This window comes from Lissotriton helveticus, chromosome 12, assembly GCF_964261635.1.
Source record: "Lissotriton helveticus chromosome 12, aLisHel1.1, whole genome shotgun sequence".
Lineage (NCBI taxonomy): Eukaryota > Metazoa > Chordata > Amphibia > Caudata > Salamandridae > Lissotriton > Lissotriton helveticus.
Window position 1 is genome coordinate 167,578,237 of NC_136073.1, and position 23,854 is coordinate 167,602,090.

Sequence of the window (23,854 nt, forward strand, 5' to 3'; positions counted from 1 at the left end):
TGGAAAAGGTTATTCTGATACCAGCACTTTACTTCATTCCACTTCACTCTACTTAACTTTACTTCACGTCCCTTCACAGCTTGTTCTACTAGTCACTATTTGTGTGACAGCTTGTTCTTTGTCACACTGTGTTTCTGTATCACATCTTTTGGTTGTATGTCACACTGCATATGATGATTAACATGTTTTCTGTGTCACACTTTGTGTTCTGTCTAACCATCTTTTTCGAGTCACACAGTGTCTTCTGTGTTGTTCTATTTTCTAGATCACAAAGTGAGCTGTGTATGACACTGTGCTCCTCCCAGTCACACTATGGCTCTCACTACCAGTCTGGTGAATAGGGTCAATTGCAGTATGGAGTTAAACTCTGCTGGATCATGAATGGCTCAGGGTTCTTGCATCAATTTTTCGCAGGTACAGGAACACTGGACCTGATATTACTGGTAATAAAAAAAACGGATGGAATTGCGATAGGCTTCTGCAGCAACAGCAGCTAGTCTTTGTCTGCCAGCTCCGCCTGAACTCCTTTTCCGTCAATGCATCAGGGGCGGCTCCTTAGCTAAGACGGAGGAGCGACACCCCGCTGCTTTGCAGCAGTGTTAAGAAATGAAAAATTAAATGATACCTCAATGTTATCATTTTATTTTTTCTTGCTGCAGGAGGGGCGGGGCTGCTTTACTCAAGGAGCGGAGGGGAAGTGGTGGGCACCCTGTAAAGTGCGCATGAATTTGTGACTGGCCGTCTTGGGGTCTTTGCATATTCTCCACGCAAGCTGCATTACAGCCTGGATAGAGAAAATGCCCAGGCTTCCAGTCCCCATCTGAGCACAGAGCAACGGCTCTCAGACCAATCACAACACTACACGAGCCTGGGGGCTTCCTGTTTCAGCTGATGCAGAGGAGTGATGTAGGAGAGACGGTGAGTGCTTTTTTCCTTTCTTTTTTTACACCCTGCACCACTCATCGACACCCTTACCCATGCCGGCCACCCCTGTAATGCATGTTTCTTTCTGCTAGTTCACTTCAACCACTTCAAATTTAGAGTTTGGCGGCTGGGATACTCTATCACAAACATGACTGATATCCCATCTCCCTAATTTCAAGTGCATTTTATTCATGGCACTTGAAATACAAAGGATAGGATTTTTGTCACGTTTGCGTCAGAGGATCCAGTCTGCCAACTCTAAATCCGGCCCTCAGTGCAAAGATAAAACTTCCAACTGGAACGAACATGGTATCTGTTTCCTACCCATACCTTAAATCACACGTATGTATCGGTCAAGTGCAACCAGATGCACCCTAGCATTTTTTGTGCTATTTTTTAATTTAAACTTTAAAAATTCATATCCTGGCTCTCATTATTGGATTTTGTCATGTTGTTCATTAGATTATTCTCTATTTTTTTTTTATAAATCGAAGCAGCCTGTCTGCTCTGTGGCATAGCTACAACTGTGTTATATGGTTCGTATGAATTAAGCAGGACTGTGTATCTAGGCAACCTAAACTTCAGAATATGGGAACTTAGTTGTTCACACATATCATCAGAAAATGTTGGCCCAGTTTCCGAGCTAGCTCACAGTGCCCATCTGAACCCCTTAACCTTACCAGGGTATTAAATGGTACCTGCAACCTTGAACATGACCCTCCTCATTCCCAAAGGAAATTGTGCAAACATAGGTCTTTCATTGTTACTTTGCATGCCCAAAGTGAACAAGAGAAAGTTACAAAATAGCTTTTCAAAAATGTATTGAAACAATTATATTCTTGTATAGAAAGTATGAGCTGCGGTTATTAGGTAGATGAAATGAGAAACATCCTTTGCCCTGCATGCTTTTATTCTGCATGCCATTACCCCGCATTTTTTACTCCGTTTTAACTTTAACAATGCAGGACTTTACACCACAAAACTGTTACAGCGCATTCCCCAAAGTAACGCCCCCTGGAGTTAGAATAGTAAATGTTGGAATGGGGAATGCATTGTACCAGATTGCTTTAAAAATTAATGAGGAGTAAAAAATGTGGGGTAATGGCATGCAGAGTAAAAGATGCAGGGTCCTATTCAGATGAATCAAAGCATGGTAACCAGCAATGCAAGTATGGTGAAAAACATAAAAAGTTCAACCACGATAACATTATTATGTGGTTATACTCCTATATCTTACTACCTACACTATCGAGAGCATTGTTGGAGTACCCTCTGCCAAATCCATTGGGATAGCCGAACTTCCTATACCCGATTATGATGTGTTAGGAAGCTGGTATGTGTAGAGCAGAATATCGTCCTTTGCAGGATTGTGGTCTGAGTCAGCAGGGATTCATCTCAGTCACAGTACATCACGGTTCAGGATAATCCAAGTAGAAGTGCTCATCTGTCAAATGTAGTACGGAGGCAGTTTATACAATAATAGCAGTGTTCGTCTCGCACTGTGTCACAAGTGCAGAGCTAATGCAGTGGTTTGTCTAGAGTCTTAGAGCTGTTTCCAGCTGGACAACCAAATGCAAGTGCATTGCGTTCAATGTGCAGAGCCTTGGACAGAGTGTAGGAATGCCATGATAATAAGACTTACTAAGAAATTAACTACATATACAGGAGCTTCTCAGTACATTATTGTGTAAGTGTAAAACATGTAAACGTTATCATTAGAAAAAGATGTCAAGTTAAAACGTGAACCAAAACATTGAGACTCAGCACAGGCCCTAATGTACATTATGACAAGGGTTTAAGTTCAGGTTTAAATTACTGACACCTTTAGGGAACCTGACAAAAGCGATACTATTACTTGTGGAGGGCTACCATTGAACCCAGATAATAATCTACTTTCTCATAGCAAGAACCTGACAACCTGTTATTATCAATAGGCCCCAGCCATGTCTGCAGCCTCCTTTTTATGCACCAGGATACCTCCCAGCTGGCATTAATGCCATACAAATACAAATATCATAGTATATCTTTGAACAACAGTAACAGCAGTCCCATCCCTCACCCCCTGCCATGTCCCAAATTACAGAGCTCAGGAAAACTAATCAGCAGTCTACCCATCTGAAGAAAAGGACCTACTCACATTTCTAAAGGGAGCCCAGTCTTCTCTTTACCCACTTGATGTCTTCGTGTCCTCTCTCAAATTTCAGGAATGTCAGCAATTCACTTTCACTGTCTTTGAAAATAACCTCACTTACATATTGTCCACATGAGTAGACCAAGGGCTTCTAAAATGGAATCTACAGTCTTCTCTTACTTTGGTTCACTTTGAATACAGTGTTTTCACCACAGGGTTGCGCACATGCACAGATGCACAACATGCAGTGTGATTTTAGTGAAAGGACCTGGGATAGTGTTTCGCAACAAAACTTTAAGTGAGTGGACCAGTAGGCCTCCATTCCTGTGACAATAAAAAGGCCTGGTTACAATGACTAATTAAAAAAACATGGCATGCTTCTACTGCTCTACAAGCTAAACCTATGACAGGTGTGGTAGTCCGCTGTCAAACAAATGAGGACATGCAAAGTTCAGGACTTCACTCACATCAATGAAAGTCCTTCACCTTTACACATACACTGGATTAGCATGAGGCTGGGGCCAAAAAACAGAATGGCCAATACTTTAACATTTTGCTATGGTTTTTAGTAATCAAACAGTAACATTTGAATTGAATTAAATTGAATGGCCAATACTCACTGCAAGGCAGTGATGGAGCATGATTATTGCAAGTCTGCTCAGACGTTTATTAATATACATAATTAACAATGTGAAAATAAATTAACATGTGAAAATGTGCAAGAAAGACACAACACATTTAGTAAACAGAAACTGCAGTGAATAAACGTGCAGATATGATGGAAAATATGAGATTTATGGAACTTAAATGACATGCGAGAGAAGGTTGATAAAGGTGCTAAAGCAAAACTCATAAGTGGAATTTAGTAAATAATGGTAATGAAAATGCTTGAAGTAAAATATTTCATGATTTTTTTTAAAGAGTTTTATATAGCGCAAACTAGACCCGAGTCATCGGGTATCAGAGCATTTTACATTAGTACCAGTTTTGTTACAGACAGACACATTCATTTTTGTTAGGCACGGGAAGATTAAGGGCCAGATGTAGGTAAATATAATTTACCGATTCTAAAATACCAAATTTTACCGATTCGGTATTTTAGAATCGGTAAATGATATGTAGCTATAATTCGGTACATTTTACCGAATCGGTAATAGGGGGCACACCTACAAGGGTGGCAGGGTGTCACATTGACACCCTGTTGCACCCCTGTATAGTGCATGGGTGCACATGTGGCTCACATACATGCCCTAAGGGCATGTGTGTCTGCCACATGGCACAGTTGAAAAAAGCACAAAATTGCTTTTTTTAAAGGTTTTCAATATTTACCACCAACTATTAGTTGGTGGTAAATACTGAATCCTTAATGCACATGAGCACTCTTAATTGTCCTTGCTACATATCATCTACCTGATTCAGTAAATACCGAATCGGTAGTTATCGATTCGTATTTACCGAATCTGTATTTTTTTGCCTCCTACATCACAAATTCCCAATACCGGTCGGTAACAGCCGAAATTCGGTAATTTCGGCTGTTACCGACCGGTATTGGGCGACCTGCATCTGGCCCCTAAGTGATTTGCCCAGAATCACAGGATGTTGAGCGTTGTTCCCGAGACTCGAATACGGTTCCCCAGCTTCAAGGCTGACCGCTCTAACCGCAAGGCTACATCCTCTCCCCATGATTATGTTTTCTTCTTTATAACAAGAAAGTAATAGATTAAGTAATAACTCACATTTTAAAATTGGGTTACGCTTGTGAGTCTAATCAGAATATTTCTTCACCAGTAATGTGTGTGCTTTGTTCTTCAGAAAAACAACAATTTATGCTTTCCCTATGAAGGCCTCAAATCCTGCTAGAATTATTCTTTTTTCCTTTCGTTAAACTAGGCCTCAAAAAAATGTATTACGTCCTTTGTTATTTCCAAAAATGCAGATTTATTTGTTTTAACTGTGCATAACATATCACTAGAATTTCCTTTCTACTGTTAAGAGTATTTCTTTATATGAATAATAGTGTTGACTATGATAAAAGCTGATGTGAAAGCGAGCATGAGGACATAAAGAAGTTTCAATTTCCTTTCCTGCTTCCTTGGAGTGATGATATCTTTCTAAATAAACAATGGACTGTCTTGTTATAGTTCCGGATGACAGAGCTTGGAGAATGATCACCTCATGAACTTAAGTAATGGAATAGTGCAGAACTGTGAAAATGAAACAATTAGGGGTGGGATTGTGGACATCTTGGGGTATAATTATTTCCATGGAAAAAGAATTTAGCAGTAGCTGTTTCTTTGAGAAGAGAGCCCTTTGGTGCTGTATTCTCTCTCTGCTACTTCGACTGGCTTTAATCCATGCATATACTGGGTTTGACATACTGTCAGTACGAATCTGATTTTCTTTTAATAATAACTATCCTGATTACCTTGTCCTTCATCGGCTGGTGATGTTGCTCAAGCTATACCTTTTCAGCTGAAGGGTTAGATACTTCTGACTATTGTACGCTGTGCATTAGTCCTTTGATCTTAGGTTCATATGAAATCTGAATTGCATATTGATATTGCATGATTTATTTCCTTTTGTCTCTCTTTCTCCTCTCACACTTGTTATTGATTATGATGTATTTGCCATGAACTGTATTTTTTTAATTGTATTTTGCCTGTAACATTGAAATATTACAAAATTGACATTACTAATGTATTTGGTGTATAGACCATTCATGTTTGGCATATTTAGATAAAAGTGACTTGATAAGTATCGAGTTTGTCTTTATTGATGAGTTATTCGACATAATGCTTATTGTAACTATTATTGTTGCGCAAGCTTTTCCTTCATTATAGGTCCTCATGAGAAATAGCATCCGTCTCTTATTATCTGAATCCCTAGTAGCTCTCCCAAAATATCCATGGGAGGACCAGATGTATGTAAGTAGTCATTGAGGGTTCAATAGGCCCAAACTCTTAGATGTAATAAAGATTCTATTCATGATATATTGGAGATATTGTAATGAGTATAAATATTACACCGCTTCCACTGGATCAGTTTCTGGTAGCGTTCTCCAACTTGACATCACAATAGTGTTTATCGTGGTGTATCATAAGATGGTGTAATCTGGACTTTACGAGGTGGGCATTACTTATATACAGTGTCCAGTTGGCAACATGGCTTGGTTCTGCTTACTAGGTGGAGCCATGGTATGGACTCACTAAAGGTTTAGGTCTTTTCCCATGAATATTAGGAAAATGTAATCAGATGGTTCTGCATAATCCTTGAGCCATGGGTGCCTGTGCCTTACTGTCACTTCAGGCGGTGTGCTGAATGGAAGTAACATCACTGTAAGTCTTAGGTTTTTAGCCATGGTTTTCCAGAAATCATCTAAAATGGAACTGTGGAAAAGGTTATTCTGATACCAGCACTTTACTTCATTCCACTTCACTCTACTTAACTTTACTTCACGTCCCTTCACAGCTTGTTCTACTAGTCACTATTTCTGTGACAGCTTGTTCTTTGTCACACTGTGTTTCTGTATCACATCTTTTGTTTGTATGTCACACTGCATATGATGATTAACATGTTTTCTGTGTCACACTTTGTGTTCTGTCTAACCATCTTTTTTGAGTCACACAGTGTATTCTAAGTTGCTCTATTTTCTAGATCACAAAGTGAGCTGTGTATGACACTGTGCTCCTCCCAGTCACACTATGGCTCTCACTACCAGTCTGGTGAATAGGGTCAATTGCAGTATGGAGTTAAACTCTGCTGGATCATGAATGGCTCAGGGTTCTTGCATCAATTTTTCGCAGGTACAGGAACACTGGACCTGATATTACTGGTAATAAAAAAAAACTGATGGAATTGCGGTAGGCTTCTGCTGCAACAGTAGCTAGTCTTTGTCTGCCAGCTCCGCCTGAACTCCTTTTCCGTCAATGCATCAGGGGCGGCTCCTTAGCTAAGGCGGAGGAGCGACACCCCACTGCTTTGCAGCAGTGTTAAGAAATGAAAAATTAAATGATACCTCAATGTTATCATTTTATTTTTTCTTGCTGCAGGAGGGGCGGGGCTGCTTTACTCAAGGAGCGGAGGGGAAGTGGTGGGCACTCTGTAAAGTGAGCATGAATTTGTGACTGGCCGTCTTGGGGTCTTTGCATCTTCACCACGCAAGCTGCATTACCGCCTGGATGGAGAAAATGCCCAGGCTTCCAGTCCCCATCTGAGCACAGAGCAACGGCTCTCAGACCAATCACAACACTACACGAGCCTGGGGGCTTCCTGTTTCAGCTGACGCAGAGGAGTGATGTAGGAGAGACGGTGAGTGCTTTTTTCCTTTCTTTTTTTACACCCTGCACCACTCATCGCCACCCCTACCCATGCCGGCCACCCCTGTAATGCATGTTTCTTTCTGCTAGTTCACTTCAACCTCTTCCCTTGCCTACCCCTCCCCACCGTCATCCTTCCTTTCCCACCCTGCAGAAAATCCTTTTGCACCCATTGTTGCTCCATTTACCACAACTCAGACTGTTGCCTCCTACTAATAATTAATTCTCTAAATTCATATTTATCATTGCCATCTCTAAAAACAGAAAATAAAATCCCAAAATGTCTAAGCCTTCTCACCAGGCCAGATCATATGTCTATTCCTGCTGAGTGGGCGTGTTCGGATTTCATAACACTGACTGGATGAATTATCAAATATATTAAATCATCTTACCTTACTGATAGTATTTCAACGTATTTCAACCCTGGCACATTTCTATACACCTTTATCATCTGGAAAAAACAACAAGATAGATATGTTGTGGGTGCTATGCTGAAAAAAAGTTAAAAGAAGGTTTTCTCTCTGAATTATCTTTAGTATGTTCAAATACATCGGTTGCATTGTCAGTTGAATATTCACCAAAATGTAACATTTGGTGAAGTCCTTATGACTGCATAATTTAGTATGATGGATGCGCAGCATAAAACATTTATATTGCATTGGATACACACATTTATTGGAATACATCTGTTGATGAAATACCTGTGGTAAAACAGTAAATATGCTTTACAACTAACAGCCTTTGCTGGACAGCACCAACTCTGGCACTCTGACACGCTCCTTCTTGAAATCCCATCTTTTAAAAAGACAAATAACCTGAATTAGAGTTTGGTATTGCCAGATCTTAGTTTTTCTGCATTTAGAGGTGAGCTACGGACTAGATTTATGTTAGTGACAATCACCAAAGACCCAAGGGTGTAGCTTCCATTGGTGCAGCATGTGTATTGGCACCGGGATACACAGGCAATTGCTATATTTTGCTACTCATACAGCAGTCCGAGGTTTCTATTTTCCTAGCAGCAGGGTCAGAGAATCTTGGCTGCACTACTGCGAAGATCTCCAGACATATATATTTCAATTCAGGTTTATCTATTCATAAGTGACTTTCAACAACAAGGTCCGGCCCCCAAATATTGATGCTCTGCACCATAACTTTATTTCCAAGTCATAGTTACATCTTGATCATTTCATAAACATTAGACTGAAACTCTACAATTTCCGACATCAGAACCTCAGCTGTTTAACCATCGGAACGTGTTAGCCAGCTGCCCGTAGAATTCCAGATTTGTAAAGCACGACTTATCGCCCCTAAGGGTATCCAGGTGCTGGGGGTCGAAGAGGAGATTAAGTGAGCTATTGCTCAGAGTCACATGATGCTGATCTGAGCTGCTGCTGCTGGCACCGGGGATTGAACCCTGAGCCCAGGGCCGGACTGGGAACAGAAACCGGCCCTGGCAAACTGCTCAGCTGCCCCCTCCCTGGGGTAGGGTGAGTGCAGCTGAGCAGTTTGCGATGGCCGGTTTCGGGCGATTTTGTTACAGGGTGCCGATATTGCCGACCCCAGTAACAAACAAGCATTTACAATGCAATGGTCTCGGCATTATTAAAGGTAGAGCTATTGGCATTGCTCATGACATCTTTTTATTTTTATTTTTATTTTTTTAAATCATAAATAAATAGCATTGTCGTTTACATTGCCAATAGCTTAATCGTTAAATAAATGGCATTGTCATTTACAATGCCAATAGCTTAATCGCTCGCATATGCATGACCTATTGCATTTATACCCACACAGAGCCACACACACACACATACAGAGCCACCCACACAGCCATTTACATAGAGCCACCCACACACCTAGAGCCACATAGACACAAGAGAGCAAGCACAGCGAGGGGGCAGGAGAGCAAGCACAGCCAGGGGGCAGGCGAACGAGGGGGCAGGGGAGCAAGCACAGCCAGGGGGCAGGCGAACGAGGGGACATGGGAGCAAGCTCAGCCAGGGGGCAGGGGAGCAAGCACAGCCAGGGGGCAGGGGAGCAAGCACAGCTAGAGGGCAGGGGAGCAAGCACAGCTAGGGGGCAGGGGATCAAGCACAGCCAGGGGGCAGGGGAGCAATACACACCCAGAGCCACATACACACCCAGAGCCACATACACACCCACCCATATCCTTCTACTGTTGTAAAGTGCTCTGATACCTTCGGGCCATGTCCAAGCTATATATAATGCTAAATAATCCCATAGAGTTTTGTGTAAGGCATTGTGGAAATGTGTAGTATGAGTACCCATTTTCATTGAGACTGGACACAACTGTACACATTTTTGTGAGTTATGTGTTTTGTGTAAGGCATGAAGATTATGGAGTTCTTTAGGCAATAATAAAAGCCGCCTTTTGGGTGGAACTGCATAACTTCTACCCAATTGAATGCTGTACTCATGTCCACCAATATTTGGACGGAGGGAAAGCCCCCTCTCTACAGTGCTTTTTCAAACTGTTTTTCTGTTGGTCACATAAAGTAAGCAACACCCGAGCTGTCAAGTCAGGGCTAAAACTGGGTTTGAGATCTGAGCATTGCCTCGGTATCTTGCTTGCAATCAAACAAATCACTCAAAGTGTGGAGAGAACACTCGTGTTTGTGAGGTTAATGCTTGGGTTGTTTATACAGTCTACACTTTTGGTTTACATTTTGGGGCTTGTAGTCATGATTGTATAATAAGCAGAACGGGACTTCAAAACTTAGAATGCAATGCAATGAACACTGGACCGGATTGGCTACGCACACGTGGAGCTGAGAAGCTTGGGGGCTCAGCGTAGGGACAATGCAAACATAGGCATATCGTACATTTGCATCATGATTGATACAGACTACTTGGCAAGAGCTACATAATATTGTACATTTAATGGCACTTTCAGGATGAATGTTTGGGTGCACACTTTCACCTGAGGGGGGAGCGGGGCTGTAAGTAACAGTTGCACCTCTAACTGCTGCACTGTTGTTCCCTGCATCTCTGTGCACCGCCAGTGCTAAACAGGTAGGTGAACGTCAGGGACCAAACGCACGCCTGACTGCTTGGGGTGAAATCGTTGGTCACGTATGAATATTTGAGGACTAGCAGCAGGGTGGCATATATATTCCACCCACCATATCTATAGCGAGGCGCCTCCTTGGAGTCAAGCACTCAGGCAAGGACGCGGTGCTGCGAGTAGCTGCTAGGTGTGGCGGTAACAATTTCAGCAGGCCACAGCAGTTTAGGAATTCAGTGGGCTGTATATTTACTTACGGCTGCTGCGGAAAGAGGCTCCTTTCTCTGCCATGCGGGATGACGGGGGCATCTGTTTGTTGCGCTGAGACTGGCCTTTAACTCTGCTATGGAAAGCAATACTGCATCTGGGCAGCACTGGTGTGGTTTCCTGGGCTGCAGCCGGGTGGCGTTTAAGCGCTTCTCTCCCCGAGGCTGCGGCAGCTTCCCTGACGCTGCCGGCCTCCAGAGATGCCGGTTTCCTTCTGCAGGTGCCTCTCAACCTGCTCTGGCCTGCCCGGTAACAGCACCCGTTCGCTCCGTCACCCTTTTATTTCATTTAGAGATGGCCCGCTCTCACCTTGAGCGGGCTCCGCTCCCCCTTCTCAGGTGAACCGACGGGCAGTGTCAGTTGAGACTGCCGGCCTGGGCATATTTCATGGCTGGGGCGGGTTCGACATGCTATGCGGGGAGTTGCAGCCTGTAAGCCCATGCGGGCATTGTGTGAGTTTTCCTCTTCCCGCACCCCAACCATTACTCAGCATGGCGAGGGGGGCTGGAAGCTTCGTATGAATATTTTAGGACTAGCAGCAGGGTGGCATATATATTGCACCCACCATATCTATAGCGAGGCGCCTCCTTGGAGTCAAGCACTCAGGCAAGGACGCGGTGCCGCGAGTCGCTGCTAGGTGGGGCGGTAACAATTTCAGCAGGCCACAGCAGTTTAGAAATTCAGTGGGCTGTATATTTACTTACGGCTGCTGCGGGAAGAAATGCGGGCGTTTGAGGCTCCTTTCTCTGCCATGCGGGATGATGGGGGCATTTGTATGTTGCGCTGAAACTGGCCTTTAACTCTGCTATGAAAAGCGATACGGCATCTGGGCAGCACTGGTGTGGTTTACTGGGCTGCAGCCGGGTGGGGTTGAAGCGCTTCTCTCCCCGAGGCCGCGGCAGCTTCCCTGACGCTGCGGGTCTCCAGAGATGCCGGTTTCCTTCTGCGGGTGCCTCTCAGACTCTCAGCATGGCAAGGGGGGCTGGAAGCATCGTAGCGCCACCATCTTTCTCCGAGGCGAGGCACAAATGCCTTGGAGAAACACACGGCCATTTTAGGATTCGGGGGCCTGTTTTTGGCGTTCTGAGTGATGGATGACGTCACAGGTCGAAATAACGCAAATCCGAAAGAGACGGGGCTTGAAAGGAGTGACGCCCCTCTCCTCCAATGGCTGGCCTTTGTTTAGGAAGCCAGCCAATGGAGGAGAGAGGCGGGTTCAAGCCCCCAGACTAGAAATCATTAAATCTCCTACCGGAGACTGGGCAAGCGCAGCCTTACAGTCCTCGACCTAAAAAACGGCCCCCCAGGGGCTCAAAAACCGGCCCCCACCCTAGCGGCCTACCGGGGAAACGCCCGGTGCCCGCTATGGCCAGTCCAGCTCTGCCAGATCCCCTCGTTCCGGAGTCACACCTCTTCCATCTGACAAAGGCATGCCCCAACTTTGTGAATATTGCATAGCAATCCTTATGAAGGGCAGGTCTTCTGCAGTTCCTTTTTCCTACTCAGGACCAACATGATAGCTCTGGGAATTCTGGGCAGAAAAGATTATCAATGGATCCCACACTCAGTGAGAGAACTCCCAGCTCATCAACGCTATTGACCTTATTTGCAGAATGAAACCCCACTAAGGGGGTTTGTCTACTCAATACAAAAATGGTCAAGCAGCCTGGCATAAGATGATGGCTCATCTGGCATTCCATATATACTGAAAGTGTTCCTTCTGGGTCAACAAAAGCACTTTTATGAAAATTCCCCACCTGGGCAGTGGGGAAATCTAAGTTCGACAGGAACTACCTACCATTGGTCAGGCAGCTATAAGCTGCTTAGCTGTTCACCACAATACTGGTGTAATACTTCGTTAGGTAGTGCTTGCGGGGGCTCCATCAGACTAGAGAAATATCGGCTGGCCTACCATGCTTTCGATAGCCCAAAAGAACTCCATTGCGTCCCTACCATGTAGCAGTCTTGTTGACAATGTTTCAATTTTCAGCTGTTGCTATTTATTTATTTCCAGTTTCTTTTATACAAATCTGAGTGCACCAACCGAGAGCTCTGACATATAAAACTAAAAAAACACAGGTCGTGTCTGTCGATCTTTCTCCTTGAAAGATCCTAGGACTCCCTTGATGACTGGCCACCAAAAAAAAAAAAAAAATATATATATATATATATATATATATATATATATATACTAGCAGCCCGTCCCGACGTTGTCCGGGTAAGAATTGCTGCCGGCCAGTAGTATATTGTTTTGTAGGATTTCGTTTTGATAGCATTTCTTATCTGTGACAGGCCTGTGAAACGCTCCGATTCACAGTGCACTGCTGATGCACTAAAGAGTGCGCGTTCAGTAGTGTGTGAACTCGAGTTTCCCTACTTTATTTTTCCTTGCAATATTATATAGCGCAAACTCAACAACATGGCATGAGCACAATTTACATTACAGAAGAACACATTCATTTGTGGTAGGCACGGGGAGACAAAGCGATTTGCCTGGAATCAAAGGATGTTGAGCTGATGGCTAGATTCGAACGTAGCTCCCCAGCTCTAAAGTTCGCAATTCTAGAACTTGTGGCGGGAGGTGTGTCTAAAAGTGTATGTCGGTGCTGACCATCAATGAGAGAGACCTGTGCATTTTTCAAATGGGTGGTGAAAAAATATGAGTATGTTGCTGGAGATGTGGGCCGCCGTGCCACCAATGTACTTACCGGGGGAGGGTAAACACCCATTATTCCGCAACTTTCTTTCCGCATACCATCACTCCGCATACTTTCATTACGAAAGTACCATGACTCCGAAATGCCATTATAACGCATGGCATTACATTTTATATGCTTTTACCACGCATACATTTACAACGAAATTCGTTGTAAATGCATGAATTGTAAAAGCATGTTTTTTTTTAATGTATGGATAAGTTAAGTATGGGTATAGGGGTATATGTTTTGGGTTACTGAGGTATATGTCTTGGGTTTTTTGGGTATTTTGAAGGTTCAGATATAGTTTTGGGTTATGGGGTACAGGGGTAGTTTTAGGGTTTAGGGATAGGTAAGGGTTTTGGGGTACCGGGGTATTTTAAGGGTTCAGGGCTAGGTTTGGGTTTTGGGGTATAGGGATATTTTTAGGGTTCAGGGGTAGGTTTGGGTTTTGGGGTACAGGGGTATTTTAGGGTTCAGGGGTAGGTTTGGGTTTTGGGGTACAGGTTTATTTTTAGGGTTCAGGGCTAGGTTTGGGTTTTGGGGTACAGGGGTATTTTTAGGGTTCAGGGGTAGGTTTGGGTTTTGGGGTACAGGGGTAATTTAAGGGTTCCGGGCTAGGTTTGGGTTTTGGGGTACAGGGGTATTTTAGGGTTCCGGGGTGTTTTTGGGGTACAGTGGTAATTTTAGGGTTCAGGGCTAGGTTTGGGTTTTGGGGTACAGGGGTATTTTAGGGTTCAGGCGTAGGTTTGGGTTTTGAGGTACAGGAGTATTTATAGGGTTCAGGGCTAGGTTTGGGTTTTGGGGTACAGGGGTATTTTTAGGGTTCAGGGTTACGTTTGGGTTTTGAGGTACAGGGTATTTTAGGGTTCAGGGGTAGGTTTGGGTTTTGGGGTACAGGGTTATTTTTAGGGTTCAGGGCTAGGTTTGGGTTTTGGGGTACAGGGGTATTTTTAGGGTTCAGGGGTAGGTTTGGGTTTTGGGGTACAGGGGTATTTTGAGGGTTCAGGGCTAGGTTTGGGTTTTGGGATACAGGGGTATTTTAGGGTTCAGGGGTGGTTTGGGGGTACAGTGGTATTTTTAGGGTTCAGGGCTAGGTTTGGGTTTTGGGGTACAGGGTTATTTTTAGGGTTATGGGGTTGGTTTGGGTTTTGAGGTACAGGGGTATTTATAGGGTTCAGGGCTAGGTTTGGGTTTTGGGGTACAGGGGTATTTTTAGGTTTTAGGGATAGGTTTGGGTTTTGGGGTACAGGGTATATTTATAGGGTTAAGATGGGTTAGTGTTTAAGGGTGTTGGGGTATTTTAAGGAGTAAGGGTGGGTTATGATTATGGGGTGCAGGGGTATTTAAAGGGAGCAGGGTGGGATTAGCACACGATATGAGACATGGCATGAAGGGCGGAACGTACAACACGCCCCCAGCGTTTCTCACGCCCCCAGCACACGCCCACAGCACAACGCAGACACGCCCACAGGGACTACTTTGCTGGCACGGTTCTTTTACCTTTTAAATGTATATGGTGGGCTTCTGCATAGCCTATGTCCTTCTGCTGCAACTGCCCTTTCCAATGCTGCATTGGGTGTTGTGATTGGTGCTGTGGTTCCAGAGATTACCCGCCTCAAAGGTTTGGGCTCTCTCTTTATTATATTAGTATAGATATATATATTTCCCTTTTTTCAAATCTTCGAACAGTTCAGATTTACTCTTCAAACATATTCTCTAGTATATATTATATAGATGTGGATTTTCTTATTCAACTTTTGATGAATCAAGTTTTAACAGACCTTTTATACACTTCTGAATTTATTTTTACATCAGAATGATATTGTTCCAAAGAACTATCCTTTTTCACACATAATAATATTCAAGTTATTATCCAATTCCACAATTAATTTTGCATTAAAAAGCTCTTCTTGGGGGCGTGGCCAAGATGGCGACGGAGTGAGACGTGTTGCAAAGTCCCTCCGGCGCCGACATTAGCTTCGCCTTGTTATAGCCCCCGGAGCAGTGAGCTTCCAGCCCCCTTCCTGCCCGCTGTGAGTCCCGAGGCACGGGGGCACAGTCTGGTGGCGGAGTTTGCCTCCTGGACGCAATGTGGCGGCGGTGCCTTGCCAGAGGCCCTGAGATCCCCGGCCTGGAGTCAGAGGAGTGGCCGAGAACCGAGCGCGGCGGCACGGAGAGCGGGCGCCGTCCGGGAGCCGGGCGCTGCGGTGACCCCGGACCAGCCGGCGCTGTGATCACCTTCCCCCGGCGGCTGCTGCGCAGTGCTCCTGGGAGCGTGGGGCGCTGCCGGACGGCCGAATCAGGGCCCGGTAAGAAAGAGATGGGACCGGAGGCCTGCTGGGGACGACTGGAGCCGCTGCCACGCTGCCCCTCCCCCCCTCCTCGACCGGTGGGCTGATTTCGTGGCCGGAGCGGCCTTGCTGCGGCGGCCCCACTGCGGCGGTGTCCTGCTGGGGGCGGCCGGAGGTGCTACCTCGCCGCCCTTCCCCCGTCTGTGGTCAGTGGGCTGCCTTGCTGCGGTGGGCCATCATTGGAGAGCCCTAGGCTTGGGGACATCTGGCATACCTGAGGGCCGGCGGAGGGTCCTCCGGGTCACCGTGGGACAGCTGTGACCTCCCCAGCACTGCCGATCTTCCCTGGTGGCTGGTGCCTCGTGGTTGCCCTGCCTGTCGGGGTGCCCGGATGGACGCAGTTTGAGGAGCAAGGGACATAGAGGCGTCGCCGGCGGCTGCCGAGTCGTGGACCCCGGCTGCAGGTGACTGTAGCAGGAAGTAAGCCCGGATCCCTGGCCCGTCTGGTCTGGAGGAGAGCTCCCGGCCGGTGGTCGCATCCTGGGCGGCGCCCTCCCCAGAATCCCCGGAGGGCCGTGCCTGGACCGGCTCCAACGTAGAGGCCTGGCAGCACAAGCGGTGCGGTGGACTTGCACAGGCGCCTCGGGCAGTGTGTGTGGTGACGGGCGGCCTATGCCACGTGGGGAGCACGATACTAGCCGGCGGACTGCGGAGTGCTTACGTCTTGCGCAGGGGCCAGATGCTGATCTGAGAAGCTGAGAAGTTTGGTCTTCGAACGCGACGGTGGTGGCGAACGGCGGCCCTTCGCCCCGTTGGGCCCGGACGCCGCGGCCTGGTCACGCCATTGGAGACAGGTCCGGTGAGATCGCTGCTGTGGTCGCGGAAAGATCGATCCCTGGACTGGAGTCCAGTGACATAGGCCTCTGACGGAGCTTGGAGGGTAATCCGGACGCTACCCAGGGGGCAACTACTGATGCTGCCCGGCCGAGCCTCCTGGAATGGACTGCGCTGCGCTGATACCGGCCCTATACTCGCTGTGGAGGCGGCGGACCCTGCGGGGCGACCTGTGGCGGCCGCTCCGGCGACCCAGGGCAGTCTCTGACGCACCTTCGGAGAACAGACGAGATGACCACCAAACCGCGTAAAGAGAAGCCCGGCAAGGATGCCCCTACAAGGGGGACCCAGCAGGCGGCGTCTCCCAGACCCAGTGTCTCACCTAAACCTAAGGATGATGAGGCGCCCGCCACTAAGGCCTTTATGCTGGAACTTTTCGCTTCCATTAAGGAGGACATCTCTGAACTCCGCTCTCTGCTGGCATCAGACCTTCGCGAGGTGAGGAGAGACGTGGATGGCATCGGAGAGCGGGTAGCTACGCTGGAGGATCACGATTTGAGTGTGGCGAGCGATGTGCACCAACTGCAGCAGGATGCGATCCGGCTCCTGGAACAGAACCTGGACCTCCAGGCACATGTGGAGGATTTGAAGAACCGTTCACGCCGGAACAACATCCGTATCCGAGCTGTGCACTGGGATGGGGAAGCTGGTGATCTGAGGGGATATGTAGAGGCGCTCTTCTTGCAGGTCCTGGATGATGAGGACATAAGCGAGATCAGGATGGACAGGGTCCACAGGGTTGGACTGCCAAGGCGTGGAGGGGCTCCTCCCCCTGATATTTTGGTTTGCGTCCATGACTTCCAACTGAAGGAACGCATCCTTCGAAAAGCCCGGGAGACCCCATCCTTGCAATTCCAAGACCACCGCCCCCAGTTATTCCAGGACTTAGCGGCATCGACACTCCAAAAGAGACGTGAGTTTCGCCCTGTAACCACCTTCCTGCGTGAACAGAATGTGTCCTACTCCTGGGGCCACCCCTTTCGCCTCATTTTCAGGTGGCAGAACAGATTGGTACAGGTCCGCTCTCTGCAGGCAGCAAGGGACATCCTGGGCCTTGATGATGCAGCCCCCTCCCCGGGCGGCGGGAGCTCCCCGTCGAGGCGGAGACGGCGTTCCCCATCCTGGCAGAGAGTGGGTCGGGAGACGGAACTGAGGAGGCCTGATCGTACGACCAGCCTACAGGAGAGGGGGGCAGCGGTTGCCTCTGTGACGGTGGCGCCGTCGCAAGTTAGCTCCGGGGCAGCCTGAGATCTGGGAAGACGTTTGCTGGGCGCCGGAGGGACACTTCTCTTCAGGTACCATGGGTAATCTTGTACTTTTGGGAAGACACCCCGGTCCGGAACCTTGGGGGCACACTCTGGGGTACCCCGCCCCCCACCCCCGGAGGAATCTACGGACGTCCGCTCAATGGGACTGTCAGGAACACTGTTTTTTCTTGTTTCCTTTTTCTTCTTACAGTTTTTTGGGGGGGTGGAATCAAGGGGAGTTGTTGTGGGTTGTGGGAGGGGGGAATGGGGGGGTAGTGGTGGTGACAGGGTTCCTCGGTTTGCTGAGACACTTGACTTATGGTGTGTGTGTGGTGTGTCCTCGGACAGTATATATTTGAACCCTGGGCTCTAGGGGTTTCCTCTACGGCTGTGTGGCTTTGGGGAGGCTATTTGGGGGGATCCCTGTTGCACCGGAGAATGGGGAGGTGGGATGGAGTCTGTGGCTGCTTGTGGGGGGGTCCTGGTGCGTTGGGTGGATGTAGGGAGGCGGATTGGGGTGTGTCTTCCTACCACTGGGCCTTTGTGAATATCTCTGTTGTAGCACATCCGCTCCGGTCACCCAGTGGCAGCTTTGGGTGGGAGGGGCGATGTGGTGTGAAGGTAGCGGGGGTGGAGTCACTACTTAGTAATGCCTCTTAGTATTGGAACGTGAAAGGCCTGAACTCCCCGCAAAAATGACTCCGGCACAGGCATTTCCCCCTTATTTATAGATCATCTGCCTCCACGAAACACAGGGGGGTGGCTCTTCTCTTTCATGCGACCCTTCATTTTCAGCCTATGGGTGTGCGCAGCGATAAGGAGGGCCGCTGGCTGATGGTCAAGGGTCTGGCGCACGGTAGACTGTGCACCTTTGTGGTGGTATACGCCCCCAATGCGGGACAGAATAGCTTTATTCAGGATCTGCTGCGAAAAGTGGAAGATTTTGTTGAGGGCCACCTGTTTTTATTGGGAGACTTTAATTTAGTATGGAATAAAGAGATGGATAGCTCTCATACTCAGAGGGCTGATGCTGGCCTGTTCTCTGCAGAGACGCAGCGGCTGCTGGGTGAGTTGGGCTTAGTTGATGGGTGGCGGTCCCTGCACCCCCAGTCCCGGGACTACACCTTCTTTTCCCATGTCCACCACTCCTATTCTCGCCTACACCACATTTTCTTGAGTCAAGCCCTCAGAGTTGATGTCCGCGACTCTAGTATATTCCCGCTGTCTGTCTCTGATCATAGCCTCCTCGTGCTTGGGCTGCAATGGTCGGCGAAAGGTGACGGACAACGCAAGTGGTATTTCCCGGTCGCGCTAGTCAGGGATGAGACCTCGTGTAAGGAGCTAAGGAAGGCCATTCGGGAATTTTTTACTCTCAATCCTGTGTCCGACACGTCAATTTTCACAACCTGGGACGCCTTTAAGGCGTCGATGAGGGGCACTTGCCTGGTCTCAATGCTAACCTCAATAAAATGCGGTGAAAGGAGCGAGAGGAGATGGAAGCTGAACTTGCTGCTCTTGAGCAAGCACACAAACTGAACCCTTCCAGATTGACCCTTCGCACTCTGACGGCGGTTCGGGGGAAACTGAGGGCCTATTACAACAATAGAGCAGAATTCACCCTGTTAAGACTACGGCACCTTTCCTACTCCCAGGGGAACAAGGTGGGGAGACACCTGGCTCGGCAGCTTCGGGACAAGAGGGAAAGGGATTACATAGGAGGTATCCAGGACACGATGGGGGCTCTGCAACACCGGGACGAGATTAAGGCCGATCTCTTTGGACGCTTCTATGCCGAACTCTATGCAGGGGACACTCTCAACCCTGAGGAACAGCGGGGTTATCTACGTGATCTACCCCTTCCTCAGGTATCTAATGAGTGGAACGACCTACTAGCTGCCCCATTCACTAGGGCTGAAGTGCTAGATGCCTTCAAAAACCTGAAGCTTCATAAGGCACCGGGACCGTATGGCTATACTGCCTTTTTTTACCAGACTTACGCGGCCGAAATATGCGACTTTCTGGTCTCCCTTTTTAATGACATGGCTGAGTCCGGGGTAACATCGGGGTCAATGGCTGAGGCCGTAATCTCAATTATACCTAAGTCAGGGAAGGACCCCACTAAATGCTCTTCGTATCGTCCGATAGCTCTCCTCAACATTGATGCCAAGTTGTACTCCGCTATCATTGCAGCTAGGCTCCAAGATCTAATGCCGGCGCTCATACATCCGGACCAGTCTGGATTCATTAAGGGCCGTCAGACCCATGACAATACGAGGCAGGTTATCCATTTAATAGAGAAGGCTAATAGATTCTGGATACCGGCGGTTCTAGTGGGCCTTGATGCGGAAAAGGCTTTCGACCGCGTGGACTGGGGCTTCCTGTTCCATACTTTGGAAGCCTTCGGCTTCTCGGCAAAGTTCCTCTCGATGGTGAAGGTGAACTACAGCAACCCCCGCTCTAGAGTGGCGGGAAATGGCCATCTATCAGCGTTTTTCTCGCATTTCCGCGGCACCAGACAGGGCTGTCCCCTTCCCCGCTGCTCTTCGCCCTGAGCATTGAACCATTGGCGTTGGCAGTGCGGGACCACGAGGAGATACGGGGTCTCCCCTTTACTGGAAAGCAGCACAAGATTTCCCTATTTGCTGATGATGTTCTATTATCTATTATGGATCCGGCTCACTCTCTACCACACGTCCAGAGGGTGTTATTGCGCTTTGAGGAGGTGGCCGGCTTCAAGGTCAATTACGATAAATCTTACGTTCTCAACCTTACACTCTCCCCAGCGGAGGTGGATCGAGTGTGGCCTCTCACTCTGCTCTCCTGGGCCCCTAACTCCATCTTGTACCTGGGGGTCCGATTGACACCCTCGGTGGGGAAATTGTATTCCGCGAACTTCCCTCCGTTACTGGCAAAGACTCGGGCGGACTTGGACCGCTGGAAGCCGAAATATATATCATGGCTGGGTAGAATTCACGCTATCAATATGGTCCTCCTCCCCAAATTCCTGTACCTATTCCAGGCGCTACCTATCCCACTGGATGTAGATTTCTTCCGACACCTTAAAACCCAGATGCTCAGTTTCGTCTGGCTGGGGGGACGAGCGCGGTTCTCCTTTGATACCTTGCGATGGCCGCGAGGAGAGGGAGGTGTGGGCCTTCCCGATATGCATTTATACTACAAAGCTGCACAATTGCGGGTTTTGGTGGAATGGTCCCAACAATACTCCGAGAAACACTGGCTACATATGGACAGAAGTGTCGCGGGGAGATCAATCTGGGACCTGGCTTGGAAACCCAAGAAGGATAGACCCAAGAACGCTTACATTAGTACCCCCACCGGCACCACCCTGAAGGTCTGGGACACATTGTCTACTGATGATCGTTGGACTACATTCCCTTCCCATTCACGCCTATCCACTTTAACCCGGCCTTTCCGCCAGCACTGCAGGAGGGCCCTTTCAAGGTGTGGAGAGAGGGGGGCTGTAGGGCCTTAACCCACCTCTTTCACGGCGATACTCCGCTTACCTTTGCAAACTGTACGAGGGACTATGGAGTCCCACCGTCGGAGCGATTTCATCACGCCCAGCTGCTCCATTGGGCCACGTCGCCTGGGGTCATCAACGCGGCTACGAGGCCTCCCTCGCCATTTGAGTCCTTCATCCTTCGCACTACTACCATGAAGGGTGTAATTTCCTTTCTTTACAACCTACTGCTTACTTCGGCAGTGTCGCCTCGTCCCCGCTATATGGGGCACTGGGAGGAACTCCTGGGACGGGACATTTCTGACAGGGAATGGTCGGCCCTATGGCGCGACATTGCTGCGCATAATCATTCGCTGGACTTAAGGGAAGCCCACCTCAAGACGCTCATGACTGGTACTTGTACCCGGCCAAGCTCCACCGCATTTTCCCGGCCTCTTCTGATAGGGGCTGGAGGGGCTGTGGTCTGCTTGGGGATTTCTGCCACATTTGGTGGGACTGCCCGATCAGTCGCCCTTATTGGGAAGAGATTCTATCCCATATCAAAGAGATCCTCGGTTACCCGATAGTGGACTCAATGGCCCAAGTGCTATTGGGTCTTCGAGACCCCCTTCTCGAACATCAGACGCGTGCGGACAAACAAATTTTGTGGTTATGTCTCGGAGCTGCCAAACTCACTCTAGCAGCAGCCTGGAAAAAAACGGAGGCCCCGGCGATCTCTCTGTGGCACGCAAGGTTATGGAAATTGCTAAGCGTGGAACGAGTAGCGGACATCTTCCTGGGCAACTTCAAAAACTTTCAGTTTCGCTGGGGTCCCCTGGCCGATTTCTTTAGAAAGGTCTACCATCTGCAGTCTGCCCATCCTCAGTACGATCGCTTCACCTATTTCAGGTCTAACAGAGGAGCTAGAATGGATGAGTGTTGTATGTTGTTGTCACCACCACTAGGGGAGGGCGGGAGGGGTGGGGGGGGGGTAATGTGTTTTGTTAGTTACATTTCTGAGACACCCTCACAGATGAATGAGGCTTTTCAGAACCCTATATGATACACTGTGTGCCTATGTAAGGTATTCCACCCTTGCAGCGCCTTCCACCACGGTGGGTTTCTGGAACTGCGATCCCACACCTGAACTGTTCTATTGCTCTACAGCACTGCCCCTCTGAGCTGATCGGTGGTAGCTTTCTAGCATTTGACACCCTTACTGTTTGCCTCTCCTTATGCCCCCTGCGAGGGAAGATGTGCGGGATTGTCGCTGTTTTCTTCTTTTGTTCTCTCTAACGAAAATAAACAAAATAAAGCTTTTAAAAAAAAAAAAAGCTCTTCTTCAGAAGTAGTACATTGTCTGTAAAAATCCTAAAGTTTCTTATTCTGGTAATCCAGATTTTCAATTACACTGGGAAATCACCTTCTTTAGAATCATATTTCCGCACATTTACGATGTTATGGCTCAAAGCTCCCCGTATAAATAACTAATCATCATATAGTCTAGTTTTTACTCATGATTCCTCTAAGTTTCCAATTTACCAGCAAGTATAAGGAATCTTAGTTATCCCTCCACGTTTTTAATAATAACCAACTAACATCATCACCTCTTTGTTCAAAATCTCGCAAAGTACATCTCTCTGTGAGAATCTGATGTCTAGTGATGTCAAGAATGTACTTACAACCATCACCACGTTACCTCTCCTCTTTATGGTAAATCCCGCATCACCCACGTCTCTATTAAAAAAAGATTATGTGGCACTTTCTAGATTTACTTACAACACAACGCTAAATCCGAACACGATATCCTATGTTCCTAAAAAAATGTAAAAAAAAGCCTTTACTGCATGTCTGTACTAACAACAAAGACAAACACTTCCTTTTTGTGAAACTCCACTTACCGCCACTACAGGAGCAACTACTCATTAAACTAAAGTTCCAAGAAAACGATGGGGCATATTAGCAAGCGGCAGCGATAATTATTGCTGACCCCTGTTAGCGTGAGAAAATCTATCGCCCGCTATCGCTGGCAAGAATCTCCATGTTAGCGCTGTATTAACAATGCTTAATGCCATGGAGATAAAAATCCCAGGGGATTATCGCCGTTTTCAATGGAATATTGCTGGTTTTCCAGCGATATTCCATTAAAAAAGTCGATAAGCTTGTTGATAGGGCAGGGTAATCTTAGCCATGTAATCCACCTCCCATTGGATTACATGGCTAAGTCAGGTCACAAGCAGGCGTTAGGAAAGTAGCGTTAACTGTGGTTAGTGCTACTTTTCCTAACGCTCTACTTGTTAGCGTGCAGCTTGATAATAGGAGAAATGTCGCTTATGGTACTTCCGGTGGTTTGGGGGTAGGTAACGGTACTGCCTGCTGCTGCAATTTAATTTCAATAGCAGAAAGTCTATTACCTATTTCCTCAAGTTTAGTTAAAACAGGGGAAATAAGTGCCTTAAGCCTACACTCAATGTAATCCATGAGATCGTGCTTGATCCCCCCTGGGATAAATGTGTTGGACTCTATCCCTCTTGCATTACTTAAAGTTGTACTAACCTCAGGATCCGGGTTTACAGCATTACCCAGATTACCCAGATGGT

General features: G+C 47.5%; 1 protein-coding gene across 1 annotated transcript in view; it reads right to left on the reverse strand.

The window, feature by feature from the left end:
• LOC144799011 (mucin-3A-like) overlaps window positions 1-23,854 on the reverse strand; it is a 265,324-nt gene that overhangs the window by 134,034 nt on the left and 107,436 nt on the right. Inside the window, exon 5 of the mRNA XM_078670161.1 lies at window positions 7,764-7,822. Within this exon, the coding sequence (XP_078526287.1) occupies window positions 7,764-7,822 (59 nt within the window). The remainder of the gene's footprint in view (window positions 1-7,763; window positions 7,823-23,854) is intronic.